The sequence below is a fragment of the Podarcis pityusensis genome, assembly GCF_964106645.2.
Source record: "Podarcis pityusensis genome assembly, chromosome: 17".
Taxonomy (NCBI): domain Eukaryota; kingdom Metazoa; phylum Chordata; class Lepidosauria; order Squamata; family Lacertidae; genus Podarcis; species Podarcis pityusensis.
In genome coordinates this window covers 30456555-30471437 of record NC_138042.1, presented here as the reverse complement: position 1 = coordinate 30471437, position 14883 = coordinate 30456555, and the positions used below count along the sequence as shown (strand labels likewise).

Below are 14883 nucleotides of genomic sequence, written 5' to 3'. Positions count from 1 at the left end.
CACAGTATTATCCTTGTAGAGTATGCTGGCATCTGATCTTGAGCTCTTATTTGCTGTCACAACAAATGTTAAGATACTGTCCCTAGCTGGGTAAGATAACAGCTGGAATATACTTAAGAAGCAGATATGCCTTTAGACTTTTTCCTTTCCGTCTTACCGCTGTTAAACATATAATAAGGTTAGGCTACTGAGAGATCCATTCATGTCATATCTAAGGAGGGAGGAGAAATCCATTTCAATTCGCATTTTAAGGGGAAACTGCCATATTCACACTTTCTGAAACAGTGCATGAACCAAAATGGAGCCATCCTTTGAACTTTGCATCTCTCTGAATTTTGTACACAAACTAATGTGCACAAATGTGCATTTACCAGGGGAAAGTTTGCATAAAAATGCAGAAATAGATGAAAATAACACAAAATGCATTACATTATGCACTTTGCAAAAAAATGTATATTAGGCAGAACTACATCAAACCTGTGTACATAAGGAAAAAAATTCACCCTAAAATGCTGGTGAATTTTCAAGAGTTTTAAAAACAAATCACAATTGAATGTGGAAATATGGAGAACTGAACAAGACTGGGAAAATAAGAAACTGAGAGAAGCTTAAATTGACAGATTTATCCAACAGTCATTATGATGAATCTATATGATACCCAATCAAGGGTTAATGTTCTTGAGGAAATAATAACTGAGGAAATGATTAAGACTGATATTTCACTCACAAAACTAGTTTTTAAAAAAATAAAAGCCACCTATTGTATTCTCTGCATTCAATAGGAATGTAGTTGTAGAACATGCTATTAATGCATAAACCTCTGTCTGATGTGTGTTATCTCACAAGTCCTTACTGTTATCAGAACACCAGTAAAGAAGGTTGAAAAAAATCTAAACATTTCAAGAGATTCATCTTGAAGCGTCTTCCAGAATTGTGGCTTTAGTCATGACACCATCACAACTCAAATAAATGTGTTTGTCATCCATCAAAGGCTGCTACCTTTGATGGCTATGGTCCATCTCTACAAGAAGCAGGAAGTCTCAGTTGCTGTTGTGCTCAGATCCTTCTTACTGGCTTCCTATAGACACCTAGCTGGCTACTGTGAGACCTGGATGCTAGACTTGATGGGCCATTGGCCTGATCCAGTAGGCTCTTCTTATGTTCTAAGTACTTAAAGAATCTTCTACAGGGTTATCTTCTAGCCCAAACAAAAAAAGCCAGATCAGAGACCATGCAGAATAGACCAAGCAAGCACTATATTATGACAAAAAAATAAATGAATGAATTGAATACACAGCAAGGTATAGCCTTGGAAGAAAGAGCAAAGGAAAAAGACCTATCTATTCAACAATGAAGATTTGTATAGGTGGTTGCACCCATATTGGTTGTAGCCCAATTCCTGCCTCCTTGTGGACAAGTTTATGGCCTGGGACATCAAATCAGCACATGCCCTGTGCTGCAAATGAGAATGAATGTATGACTATTTCAGTACTGCAGTCTGCAACCTATTGGCAGACTAAGAGTCTGAGTAAGATATGGGCTTTGCGTTTGTAAATCAGCCGAACTCCGGTCAAGTCCAGGGAGGTTTGCTTGCTTGTGTGGGATGATTATACAGAAGCAGTCGTGTGTGGTAGTTTTGTCGTGTTGTCAGGGGATATTCTTCTATCCAGTATTTTGTTCTCCAGGGATCACTATCAATTTTCTCTGTAGTTTAGTATTCATGAAAAGTTGTGTCTTGTGTCTCTTGGAATGGAAAATGCCATTTACTTTTTGATGGCATCTACAGGTTTTCAGACACAGGTCCCATTTATTTCAATGGGACTTCCTTCCAGATGAGTGAGTAGAGATTGAAGCCACAGGATTTTCTAGTTTACTTGCTTTTTGCATACTAATTCATTACTGGCTTGTAGTTCAGGGTTTACTCACTTTCTCATGTGTATTGCATTAGGTTGTTTTAGTCCATTCTGCTGTAGATTTAGATCAGGACTTTTATCAGAATGATTTTATACATCAACTCTCTTTCCTTGGCATGGGGCTGGATCCTAAAATGGTAATCTTAGTTCATGAAATTATCATCCTCTCTTCTCCCCTGCTGCCCTGTAAGGTGACTATATGTTCTACTTTACAGAGGTCCTCTTCAAGCTCCAGGGAGGGTCTCCTCCTGTAGTTGGTTAATAACAAATTCTATTGGATTAGCCTTCTTGGGAAATCCAAGAAACAGGTTGAATAACATTATACTCAGGCATCACATTGCTGTAGGTATAAATCTGTTGCCCACGTTCAGCTGCTCTGCATTCAAAATGAAATTATTGATTCATTACCCAGGCTTGGAAGGAGTGAAGAAGTGCTGAAAGGTTTTGCTTTTGAAATACCTGATGGGATTAGCTGTCTCAATTGAAAAACCCAGGAATACCAGTTTTGAAGTGCAGAGTTCATTTGATTAATTAAAGCAATTACAGCACACAGTGCATTTCCTGCAGATTAATGGCCAGATGGGGGAAACTGATATTCTGGAATTTTGCTTTGTTTTGGGCTATTACCTCCAGCTGGCTGCTGGACAATCCTTTGCTGGAACGACCATTATTGCTATTAAATCATTTTGTTTAAAAACAACCAAACAGGAATAACTGCTCCTTTCTTCTCAAAACCCCAGCCCCAGGCACACACCCAATGCTTTACAGAAATGATATAGCTCTAGGGGCTTGGCCTTCTCTGTGAAACAAAAGACTGTAATCCAGTTCTTATCTCACAGCATTTTCTAAAATTATTTCGCCTACAGTCATGGGAGAAAGGAGCTTTGATTGAAAAATATGGACATGAATTTCTTGAGAGTAACTTCAGTTGTGTGATTTCTATAGGTTATGACATGTAAAGCCCTAAGTGGCTTAGAACCGGGATATCTGAAGGATCATGTCTTTCATTATAAGCCTGTCCATCAAACTTCATTTGAGAGCCAGTGTGGTCCAATGACTACTTAGTGTGTTGGACTAGATGCTGGAAGACCAGATCCACCTAACTTACCTTACAGAGTAGTTGTGAGTAGAAATGGGTGGCATTGTCATTTTTTTTTTAAAAAAAGATTCAACAGATATACATCTTAGAAAAAGAGGAAAAACAAACAAACAAAACACACAGACGTTATGGACATGGTAGGTATATGAGAGAAAAATAGCATAAATATAGATTTTACAGTACTCAGTATATAAATACCGTATTTTTCGCTCCATAAGACTGACATAAGACGCACCTAGTTTTTAGAGGAGGAAAGGGGGAAAGCCCCGTTTTTTGGGGGGGTCAGCTCACAGTTGTGCAGCTTCTTTTGCAAAGGGGAAAAGCCATGGTTTTTTGAGGATCAGCTCAAAGCTGTTGAGCTTACTTTGCAAATGGAAAAAATCCTGTTTTTATGGGGTTCAACTCACAGTTCTGCAGCTTCTTTAGGAAAGGAAAGGGAGCCATTTCTACAATTTCCAGACTGATAATCTAATCAGTCAGTCACATGTCGCTGGGGAAAGAAACAGCCTCCATCTGCAAAACATTCAACAATGGAGGCCTGGGCAAGGGGGCGGGGCCAGAAATGGAGCCAGCGACCGACCACACATTCACTCCATAAGACGCACAGACATTTCCCCTTACTTTTTAGGTGGGAAAAAGTGCATCTTGTGGAGCAAAAAATATGGTAATTTGTGGGCATCCATCTGTCTGGGGAGACAGTAGAGGAGTGTGCCTTTCAGGGCGAGTTCAAGCTGTTGGACAGTTGCAGCGCCTGCTGTGGCTGTAGAGACTGATGTGGAAGAGATGTTTTGTTGCAGCTGGGGCAGATGAAGGTATCCAGTTGTACTGCTGCAGATGCATCACGGCGTTCCTTCTCTCTGCTCTCCTCCCAGCGGTCCTTTCTGCTCTGGCCACTACTTTGTTTACACAACTTTACTGCCTGTCTCCAGGCACTGTGGTCATCTGCGAGGGATTCCCACATGGCAGGGTTGATGTTGCCAGCAATGCCACTGGGACTAGATGACCCTCGGGGTCCTTTCCAACTCTATGACTCGATGAGATGAGACATTCTAGCCAGACAGAAACAATCAAGGAGCAAAGCAGGGCCAACCAGGAGTGTGGCCTGGGAAGAGTCATGAGTGGCAGATACAAAGGGCATTTGACTCCTGAGCCTGAGTTTCCCCACTCCTGCCCAAGTAAATATGCCTAGTACAGTGGTACCTCGGGTTACAGACGCTTCAGGTTACAGACTCCGCTAACCCAGAAATAGTTGTTGTTGTTGTTTAGTCGTGTCCAACTCTTCGTGACCCCATGGACCATAGCACGCCAGGCACTTCTGTCTTCCACTGCCTTCCGCAGTTTGGTCAAACTCATGCTGGTAGCTTCGAGAACACTGTCCAACCATCTCGTCCTCTGCCATCCCCTTCTCCTTGTGCCCTCAATATTTCCCAACATCAGGGTCTTTTCCAGGGAGTCTTCTCTTCTCGTGAGGTGGCCAAAGTATTGGAGCCTCCAGCTTCAGGATCTGTCCTTCCAGAAATAGTATCTCGGGTTAAGAACTTTGCTTCAGGATGAGAACAGAAATCGCATGGCAGTGTTGCAGCGGCAGCGGGAGGCCCCATTAGCTAACGTGGTACCTCAGGTTAAGAACAGTTTCAGGTTAAGAATGGACCTCCAGAACGAATTAAGTTCTTAACCTGAGGTACCACTATACTAGTTCCTCCTATACCATATATTCACTCAATTTTGGTGCATTTCTCCTCATATATCAACATATAATAAGAAGACACCTGGATCTTCCTAGCTAGGTCAGCGTCAAAGACTTATGAGTGGTTCACTTCATTCTAGAACATGTCCGTAGGGCTTTAAACTTTCATGTACTGAAGCAGTGAGTCTGAAGATATTAAATAATATATTAAAGACCTCACATCACCATCATTGACAGGAAAACATATTAATGAAGGAATGGTAGGGACTAGAATTCAGGATTTCTACTTCTTTCTTTTTAGCAAGGGTCGTTGCTGTGCGGCTTGCATGCTTTAGGGACCCATGACTGTGTTTGAAGCTGTTTGCTGCAGCTATTGATCCACACATGGGTGATAGATCAGACTAGGATGTTCTTAGTTATCAAATTGTTAACAGCCGCACTAGATGCTTGATGGGGAAATGTTAAGGAGTGTGGTGTTTGCCTCCTAGGTGGGTCATGAGGGAAGGGTTAAATGAGTGTGAAGTGATTGGCCAGAGAGAAACTGATAGGAGGAGTTAGAGTTAGAGTTGGAGTTGTGTGGAAGTTAGTTGAGAGTTGGGAGTTGGAGAAGGAAGAGGGAGGTTAAGTCTGTGGATTGGTCGAGTTGTGTTGTGAGAGAGTGAGAGGAACTGTTAGGTGGAGTCAGATAGATAGTTGGGATAATCGGTTTGAAGTTGTTAGGAACATATAGGTCACTAAATAAACTAAGATGAAGAAACTGCCAAGAAAAATTAACTGAAACCATAAACTTGTTCATGCCTATAAAATAAACTTGTTAATATTAACAACTGCCTAAGACTCCGTGTGTACCTGAGAGAAGCGGGTTGGTGGCAGCGAACAAAGCAATCACAGTGGTGGCACAGGGATCAATACACTGTCAAACGTCTGGGGACCCTGTGTGATCACCACAAGGAGCAGTGAGGATCCACCTCAGTAATAACACTTTTGTAGTTTTGGGATGCTAGATTCCGTGATTGTTTTCTTTTCTCTTGGAATAAGATGAAGCTTGCTTGGATTCTTGCAAATCTGTGACAATGAAACAGCAACAAAAACAGATAGCTACAGAGCCCCCCTAGGGCCATGACAGATACTAATGCATCTTTTCTGCAGGCTGAAGAATTATTCAGATGTGTAGCTAGCAGCTGACGTCCGAATAAAAATTCATCAGCCCGACTGTACTAACTCTGGTCACAGAATAATAGCATCAAAAATAGATTCATCAGTCCCTGTTAGGCATTGCTTGATTCTATAGGGTGGCTATTTGAGAATCCCTGATAAGGTTTGTTAGCGAGGCCCAGCATTTCTGAGTAGGGCAGAGCATCAGTCCGCAGTATTTGCGACACAGCCTGGTATCTCTGACCAGCGTTGAAATGTGGGCTTGCATCATGAGACTTAAACCATGAAATTGACTCTTATATTCCAAATTAATAGGAATTTTGGATTACTGCCAGGCTTGCAAGGAGATTCACACTTCAGTAATCTAGATATCCTCTGTTGAAGGCTGTTTTTCAATGAAGAAAACTGAGCTGTGGGGAAGAGAAATAGAAAAGAGAAGCTTGGGAGTATGGCAACATTTTAGCAATGCTGGAAGATTCAGGCAGCTGAATAAAGCAATTAATAGAAAGGATAGAATACTCACAAGTAAACAGAGAGCTGATCACACTGCATTTTAATTTCTCTAAGTTTCCATTGAAATCAATGGAGCTTACTTACATCATGGCTCACTTGGCCCAATGATCTCAATGGGAATGAAGTACAGTTTCCTTAGTTTGGATCCACCATTGTGTGTTAAAGTTACTTGCAAACCATTTTAAAATAAAATTTAAAAAAATGAATGCCTTTCTATCATGCTAGGGCCTTTGTTTCCCCAGCCACTCTGGGCCGCTTTCAACAGAACATTAAAAACAGAATAAAACTTCAAACATTAAAAACTTCCCTAAACAGGGCTGCCTTCAGATATCTTCTAAAAGTTGGATGGTTGTTTATTTCCTTGACATCTGACGGGAGGGTGTTCCACAGGGTGGGTGCTACCACCGAAAAGGCCCTCTGCCTGGTTCTCTGTAACCTCACTTCTCGCAGTGAGGGAACTGCCAGAAGTCCCTCAGTGCTGGACCTCAGTGTCCAGGCTGAATGATGGGGCTGGAGACGCTCCTTCAGGTACAGTATACTGGACCGAGGCCATTTAGGGCTTTAAAGATCAGCTTGTGCCCTTGCCAACATCAGCAATGCCATGCCTAGGGTGTGTTTTTTTTCAGCCAGAACTCAGTTCTGGCACCTTTCAGGTGGGTGCCATTGCCATTCTAAGAGAATAAAGGAGGTGTTCATTGTGAGTTCTGGCACCTCCTTTTCTAGTAAAATAGCACTGGTCATGCCCACAGAAAAAGTGTCAGGTTTGAGCTCAAGAGTAATCATACACAGTTCTTGTATCTTTTGAGATCCTGCCCCTTAGCTCAATTATCTTGCTCCAACATGGGAAACTTGAGAGAACCCCCTTTGCAGATTGGCTTTGCTTAAGAACAAATCAAGGTTCTTAGAAACATCAGTTATTGACAGGATTTTGGGGCACATCTGGCTTTTAAACCAGCCAATATCTTTTTGTTTGTTTTTACCACATGAGTGGTAAGCCCTTTTGTTCAAATCAATAAATTACCGTCATTCCACTCTAATTCCCGTGATGCATGCAAACAATGCAATTATCCCAAATGAAGAGGATACAGCATCTGTGATTTCATCGAACTCATAAAAATGATAATGACGCACATCTAAAGATTTATTGATTTCCCAAGTGCATGCTTTTCTTTTTTCCTTAACAAAATTGGTGGGGCAGAGGGTGCTCCGGATTGTAAGTGTCATTGGTACACAGGAGTTTAGCTTTATAAAAGTGGCATTCTGATATTGTCACCAGAGAACAATATTGTGAATGCTAAGCTTGTATTTGCGTTGAGGCCAAAGTCAATTCTTCTTGAACCCTTTTTGGCTAAATCTCCTTTCTTCTGTCTGTGTAGTATTGGATAAATACACTTGAGAGAAGATTGTTTTCCTTGCTTCCTCAGACCAAAGTCCCATTAAATCCGTGATTGAAGCCACTACCACAGAGGAGGGAGGAGATGCAGAGAGTGGCTGTGGGCTAGACCCAGGGCCAGCCCACCCAAGAGGCAAGGTGAAGTGACCACCTTGGGCAGCAGGATCCATATGGGCAGTGGATCCAGTCTCCAAGAAATTATTCACCCACTGCCACTGCTGCACCTCCTTGTCCTGTTCCCAAAGCTGTGTCTACAGTGGCCTCTTGGTGAATAGGCAACTCCTGCTAAAACTGGTTACTTGCAAGAGAGAAGTAGTTTCTGTGGCGGTGCTGTTTGGTTTCTTCAGATTCCATAGTGTGATGTGGAAAGGTCTTCAGAACCTGACTGTTGATGCCAGGTTACTGGTTAACATCATTGTGCCCCATCTATGACTTCCTGCCCCATCTAAAACATGGGTAGGCAAACTAAGGCCCAGAGGCCGGATCTGGCCCAATCACCTTCTAAATCCAGCCCGCGGATGGTCCAGGAATCAGCATGTTTTACAGGAGTAGAATGTGTCCTTTTATTTAAAATGCATCTGTCAGTTATTTGTGGGGCCTGCCTGGTGTTTTTACATGAGTAGAATGTGTCCTTTTATTTAAAATGCATCTCTGGGTTATTTGTGGGGCATAGGAATTCGTTCATTTCCTCCCACCCCAAAATATAGTCCGCCCCCCACCTCAAGGTCTGAGGGACAGTGGACCGGCCCCCTGCTGAAAAATTTCGCTGACCCCTGGTCTAAAATGTTCAGAGATCTAGACGGACTTTTTACCCAAGATTGCAGTCCTGTACCCACAATATTTTAGCCTCCACTACTGCCTAGCAACTTGCTAGATGGAATCCATGGCACAAAATCATCCTGTTCACTCTGTGATCCATGACTGGTTGGAATTCCCCATGTGAATAATCTTGAAAGGTGGAAGTATCAGTAATTTTGGGGAGAGGGGGACGACGACAACAGGATTTTTTACTTCTCCAAAATGGCCAGTAATTCTAACTAATAATAAAAACGGGAAAAATATTTGGAGCAGATTTAGAAAATAACCTCCAGTTTGTTTTTCATCTCCCTTGCTTAGGACTATACCAAACATTATTCTCTGGCATAGTTGGCAAGGAACAACTCAGGCATTTGCTGCATGACTTACATCCTATGCAAAGTTGCAGCGCCATTGATGAACTTTCTGCTACTTTCCTCAAGGAAGTGGATAAAGACAACCAAGGTAGTTTGCTGACTTTTTGAGAATATTGATTGAAGAAATGTGCATTCCAGAGTCCATTATGTATAGGATACCATGTTAACAGGAAACTTAAATTGACTGAAAGAAGATCAAAAACAATGTATTTTTTCCATAAAGGATGTGACACAGCACCATCTTGTGGATTCTTCGTTATGTGGCAAACAGAAATGAGGGGGAGTTTGCAAAGAGATGTGGTTTCCAGGATTATTTTGCTTTTACATGACTCAACTGAAGTCAAGCTGTTCCTGTTAATTCCAATGAGACAATTAAGAATGTACTCACTTTCTCCCCACTGAAACCAATGGGGCTTAAAAGTGCTTAACTATGGCTAGATCGTGTTTATTATTTTAAAACCAAAGCACCATATACCGTCACTGCTGGTTCTTTACATACATAAATTTGCAGTAAGTATTTATGTATGTAATAGTAATAATAATAATAATAATAATAATAATAATAATAATAATTTTTTATTTATATCCCGCCCTGCCCAGCTGAAGCCGGGCTAACAACAATAAAATAACACAACATTCTAAAATCATTTCATTATAAAATTAATTCAAATCAAATTGATGGCAACCATTGGGCTAGAGTTCTGTGAAGATTATGCAAATACATAAATTACTCTGTGATCCAGAGGCTATTTTCTATGCAGAACCTCAATATGCAAACAGCTTTCCTGCATCCACGACTTCCCTATTCATGACAATTCCAAATAAAAATATTTACCTGTCCTCATTGCACTCATGTGCAGCTATTGCCCCTGACAATTCAGTGAATAGGGAGTCCTGCTCTTCCTAGGAGTCGTTTCTCCAGCTCTGAATATCTGAAGAGCTTTGGATCAGAGCACTTCTTTTGAAAACCAACCTTCCCTAGTAGTAGAATATCCATGATGCCTTGGGAACTTCCAGACTGGGCTACAGTAACGTGCTCTGTGTGGGGCTGCCACTAACGGATATGTAGTAACTTCAGTTACAGGATAGCACCCATTGATTTGCAGATAAATAGCATTAATGTAAGAAGAACATTTTCTCCTTAGGGTATATCTCTGAAGATATGTTTGTTGCCTGGGTTCTATCCTTTTCAGAAGAAATAGTCAAATCTACGCTAGATTTTCCAATAATACCTCCAAATCTGACACAAATTGAGCATCCTACTTCTTATCTGAGTGTAAGTAGACATTATGATTTATTTTTAAGATTTGCCTTTTTTTAAAAAAAAGTTGTCACTTTTCACTAATAATAATTTGTGGGAGAAAAGAAAGTGGTTACCAATCTATATTAAAGAATATTCACATGGCATATTATACGTAACACGTAACAAGATTATATCTGTTGGACTTTTAATATCTCTGCATCCAACCAGCAATATGAGAACAGTCAACATCTCTTTCCAGAATTCTAATAAGTCCACATATTTGCAAAGCTCGTATCTGTTAAATACAGAAAACCGCAAAATGCCAAGGCTTAGCAGCCTTCTGAATGGCATTGTTATTGGTCTGGCTTTTGAAAGATCAAATTAATTCAGAAGGATGTGCGTGAGAGAGAGTACAATTCTAAATTGGATGCTTTTGATCGTTGTCAATTTTGTATAAATTCTAAATCGTCTGCTTTTGATTTGTGTATCTATTTGAAGTACACTTAATCTGACCCGAGGGCTTGAGATGCAGTAGTCTAGAAATGGCAGTTAGGGCTGTTTGCATGGAGAGCATATGGAACATGTCTCAAGTCTTGTGGAAATCCCAGTACTATGTCCATGTAGACTCTTGACCTGTTCCTATGGAATCATAGCTTTTAAAAAGAACTCAGCGGAACATTCTGAAATAGCATTTTGGATACCATCTTGTCTTGTGATCCAAAGCGAGATGTTGCCAACCGTTTTGCCAAAAGCAGCCAACAGTTACTTGCATGAAGGGACAAAGTGCTTAGAAAGCTGCAGTGGGCCCACACATCTGGACCTGCCCAGACACACAGCTGTTTCTCCCTATGTCCCCGTCATCTACGGTGTGAGGTTCCAGGAGCTGAGGAAGCCAGTAACTACATGCAGAGGCACCCATGCAATTTCATGAATGATATGAATGGGAGGAGCTGCACATGGTTTGGGCGGGGTCAGAAGCACAGCCCTATTACAGTGGTACCTAAGGTTACAAACACTTTGGGTTACAAACACTTTTGGGTTACAGACTCCGCTAACCCAGAAGTAGTACCTCAGGCAGGGCTGTCTTAAGCATATGCGGCGCCAGGGTGCAAAGATCTTCCCAGTGCCCCCCCCCCCCAGCCCAGCGCAACAAACCAGCCTGAAGCGTCAGTATCGACGACTGAGCAAAGCTGGGAGCCTCATGGTGTGAGCAGCATTCGCTGGGTGGGCCTCTCCATGGCCCTACACCAATCCCAGGCACGCAGGAGGGCGGAGCCGGCCGGCTGGCCAACCGCCTCAGCACTTCACTGACTCGCTTGCCCCTGAACTCGTGGTGCAGAGCCGCCAGCAGCAGAAGGGTCTGCTGCGGTGCTCCGATGGGGAGGCTCTTTCCCAGACTCCAACTCTCGAGCCCCAGACTCTCGGCCTGGCACCCCTGGGAGCCCAGCACCCAAGTGCTCCGCACTCCTGGCGCCAATGGTTAAGACGGCCCTGACCTCAGGTTAAGAACTTTACCTCAGGATGAGAACAGAAATCGCGCACTGGTGGTGCGGCAGCAGCGGGAGGCCCCCTTAGCTTAAGTGGTACCTCAGGTTAAGAACGTTTTCAGGTTAAGAACAGACCTCCAGAACGAATTAAGTATGTAACCAGAGGTACCACTGTACATCATTCTACATGCTCTGTTTTTTCACAGAGTGTGAAGGGAGCAAAAGAGAAATATACAAGGCTGTTAGATGCAAACCTGATAACTCCCCAGAAGTTTTAATAATATGGCTACTGTTTAGTTTAATGGGTTTCCGCTTAGCAAGGTCATTTAAAATATAACTTTATGTTGTTAACCAATCAGAATAAAGTTCTAACCAGAAGCTGAGTCCATCTAGACCATGTGGCTCACCCATGGAATGCAGTTCTCTAATAATCCACTTTGTTTTCGCAGTTCACTGCAGATATTCAGGATAAAGAAGGACTGAGTGACCTGCAACTTGTTAAGGTGGCCACAGAGATAGCCACAAGAAAAAGAAACTGGAGGCATCTTGCTAGTAAGCTTGGCATTACAGAGAAGGACAACTTCCATTTGGGGAATGAGCATGGGAAAACAAAGGACCAAGTAAGTCACATTTGGTGTATGGTGTGGAATCTTTTGCAAGTGTCAAAACCAAATTGAGTCAGGAGTTGGGGAACATGCAGTAATTATAATAAAAATGCAACAGCCATATTGAAAGACAAAGAGTGGCATACCTGTTAGGTTGGTGGAGAAAGCCATGTATTGAAGTGATAAGGAAGTTGCCTGTTCCAGTGGCAGGATACTTGGGCACTAAGCATAATCCAGAGGGGCCTAGCTGGCAGCAATACAGCCCATGTTGTTTCAAGAGAGTGTGGCATTCAGATGAGGTCTTCTAGAAGAGATGGAGAACCTGTGGTCCTCCAGATATTCTTAGACCCTATCAGCCCAAACCAGCATTGTCAGGGACAACAAGAGTTGGAGAGCAGTAACATCTGGAGGACCATGGGTTCCACATCTCTACCTCCTGTCCTGATGGAGGAGTTGATGACTTCTGAAGCTGTACCCCCCTTAACAGAGAGTGGAGTGGACTCAAAGGGGCCTTGTGCTAGCTTGGAACTGTGTGCATCTCTGACATTCAGCATCCTCCTTGTGTGCCTCTTGGTATTTCCAGTGCGGGATTACATGAGGGAGCTTGGATGTTTGGGGAGCTAACTCATGAGGAGGGGCTCATGCTGCATGCTTAGTTGTCAGAGTCCCCAACCACAGGGCTGAAGTCCTTTCCTAAGTCATCTTCCCTAGAAGAGCAGAACAGCTGGCTTGCCTTTGCATGGTTACTGTGACAAGACTGGAAGCAACTAGGATTACCAGTCCATAGCTCTGGTCTTATGAACTTCCTACAGGAAGCTCACAAGGGGGATCTGAGCACAGAATCTTCCAAATGTTTCTGTGAAAGACTGCTTGGTTTTGTAATGCAATGAACATAGAGAAACTGCCTCGGACAGAGTCAGCCCATTGGTCCACCTAACTCAGTACAGATGTAGGAAACCTGGGCCTTCCAGACATAGCTGAACTGCAACTCCCATCATCCCTTGTCATTGGGCATGGACTACCAGATACTAGGACTGCTCCTAGGGCTGATGGGAGTTGTAGTCCAGCAACAGCTGGCAGGCCAAAGGGTCTGAACCTAATCTATACTAGCTGGTGGAGGTTCTCCAGGGTTTCCAACAGGAGATATTCTCAACTCTGCTGGGAGATGCCAAGGATTAAAATTAGGGGCTTCTGCATACAAAGAAAGTGCCACTGAGCAGCAAGGCTCCCTCACAGGAAGTGCCCCTCACTTTCTCACAAACCAGCAGGCTTGAGGCTAATGAAGTGAAATGAACAGATACAGTACTGATATATGAGATGGTATATGGTAGTTATATGGTAAAACTAACCATATGACTGTCATAAGATTTTACTGCTTTTCTATAGCTGTTGAGAAAGGTTCAGGGTAATATTTTGCTCCCCTCTTGTTTTTATGTGCAGATCCTGAACATGTTACTGAGCTGGCACCGAGCATGTCAAGGAGCTCCTCTTCCCATACTTCAAGCAGCCCTGAGAGAAAGTGGCAATGTAGACATTTGTAACGAAGTGTTCCACTTGAGCTTTTAATATATATATATTTGCTAGGAGAGGATAGTTGTTCTAAGACAGGGTGGGTTAGCTTTCCCAGCGATGTTCTCTTTTGTGCAATGCTATTGTTATATATTTGTGTAAACCCCTCCTTTTCCCCTGATATGGACTCAAGACAGCTTACCGTAGTGCAGTGGTTTTCAACCAGTGTGCCGTGGCACCCTGGGGTACCTTGAATGGTGGTCAAGGGTGCCATGGGCAACACTGGCTTCTGTCCCTCTTTTTTTCCTTCCTTCCCTCCCTCCTCTGATGCCCTCTCGTGTCTCTGCCGCCCAAAGAGCTGCACAGCTGTTTGTTGCAGCAGCCTTGGCTACAAGCTCTGCAGGCGAATGGTGCCTCTGGGGCTGGCCAGGGGTGCTGGTTGCCAGGAGCTGAGGAGTAGGCAAGCAAGCAGGCAATGGAGCCCAGCCAGCCAGCCCACCAGCCCTTGCTGTTTGGAATGGACGGACAAATCCTAGGCCCTTATGGGGCAGTTTGAGGAGGCACCTCTCTTTGGGGCAGGGAGGGCAGCTCAGAGACCAGGGGTGGCAGCAGCACGACTCCCAAGGAGAGGGGAGAGGAGAGGAGAGGAGGCTGAAGGAACACTCCACAAGGAAAGGTGTTTGAAAAAGGGTAAGAGGCTGCCAGCTCTGCAAGCAAGGGGGCCCCTGAGCCCCACAGGGGTGCCGCAGAAAGAATGCAGTTCGTCAAGGGAGTGTCTCCACCCCCATCGTTCTACCTGGACACTGAGGTCCAGCTCCAAGGGCCTTCTGGCAGTTCCCTCACAGCGAGAAGCCAAGTTACATGGAACCAGGCAGAGGGCCTTCTTGGTAGTGGAGCCCGCCTGTGGAATACCCTCCCATCAGATGTCAAGGAAATAAACAACTATCTGACTTTTAGAAGACATCTGAAGGCAGCCCTGTTTAGAGAAGCTTTTAATGTTTGGTGCATTACTGTATTTTAATATTGTGTTGGAAGCCGCCCAGTGGCTGGGGAAAGCTAGCCAGATGGGCGGGGTATAAATAAATTATTATTATTATTATTATTATT

At 43.4% G+C, this 14883-nt stretch overlaps 1 protein-coding gene across 1 annotated transcript in view; it reads left to right on the top strand.

Annotated features, from left to right (window-relative positions):
- Nucleotides 1-14878, top strand: part of LOC308466230 (uncharacterized protein) — a 39398-nt gene extending 24520 nt beyond the window's left edge. Inside the window, exons 6-9 of the mRNA XM_080986951.1 lie at nucleotides 8877-9020; nucleotides 10078-10208; nucleotides 12112-12282; nucleotides 13708-14878. Coding sequence (XP_080843077.1) covers nucleotides 8877-9020; nucleotides 10078-10208; nucleotides 12112-12282; nucleotides 13708-13833 — 572 coding nt within the window. The 3' untranslated portion in view covers nucleotides 13834-14878. The remainder of the gene's footprint in view (nucleotides 1-8876; nucleotides 9021-10077; nucleotides 10209-12111; nucleotides 12283-13707) is intronic.
- Nucleotides 14879-14883: the final 5 nt, after the last annotated feature.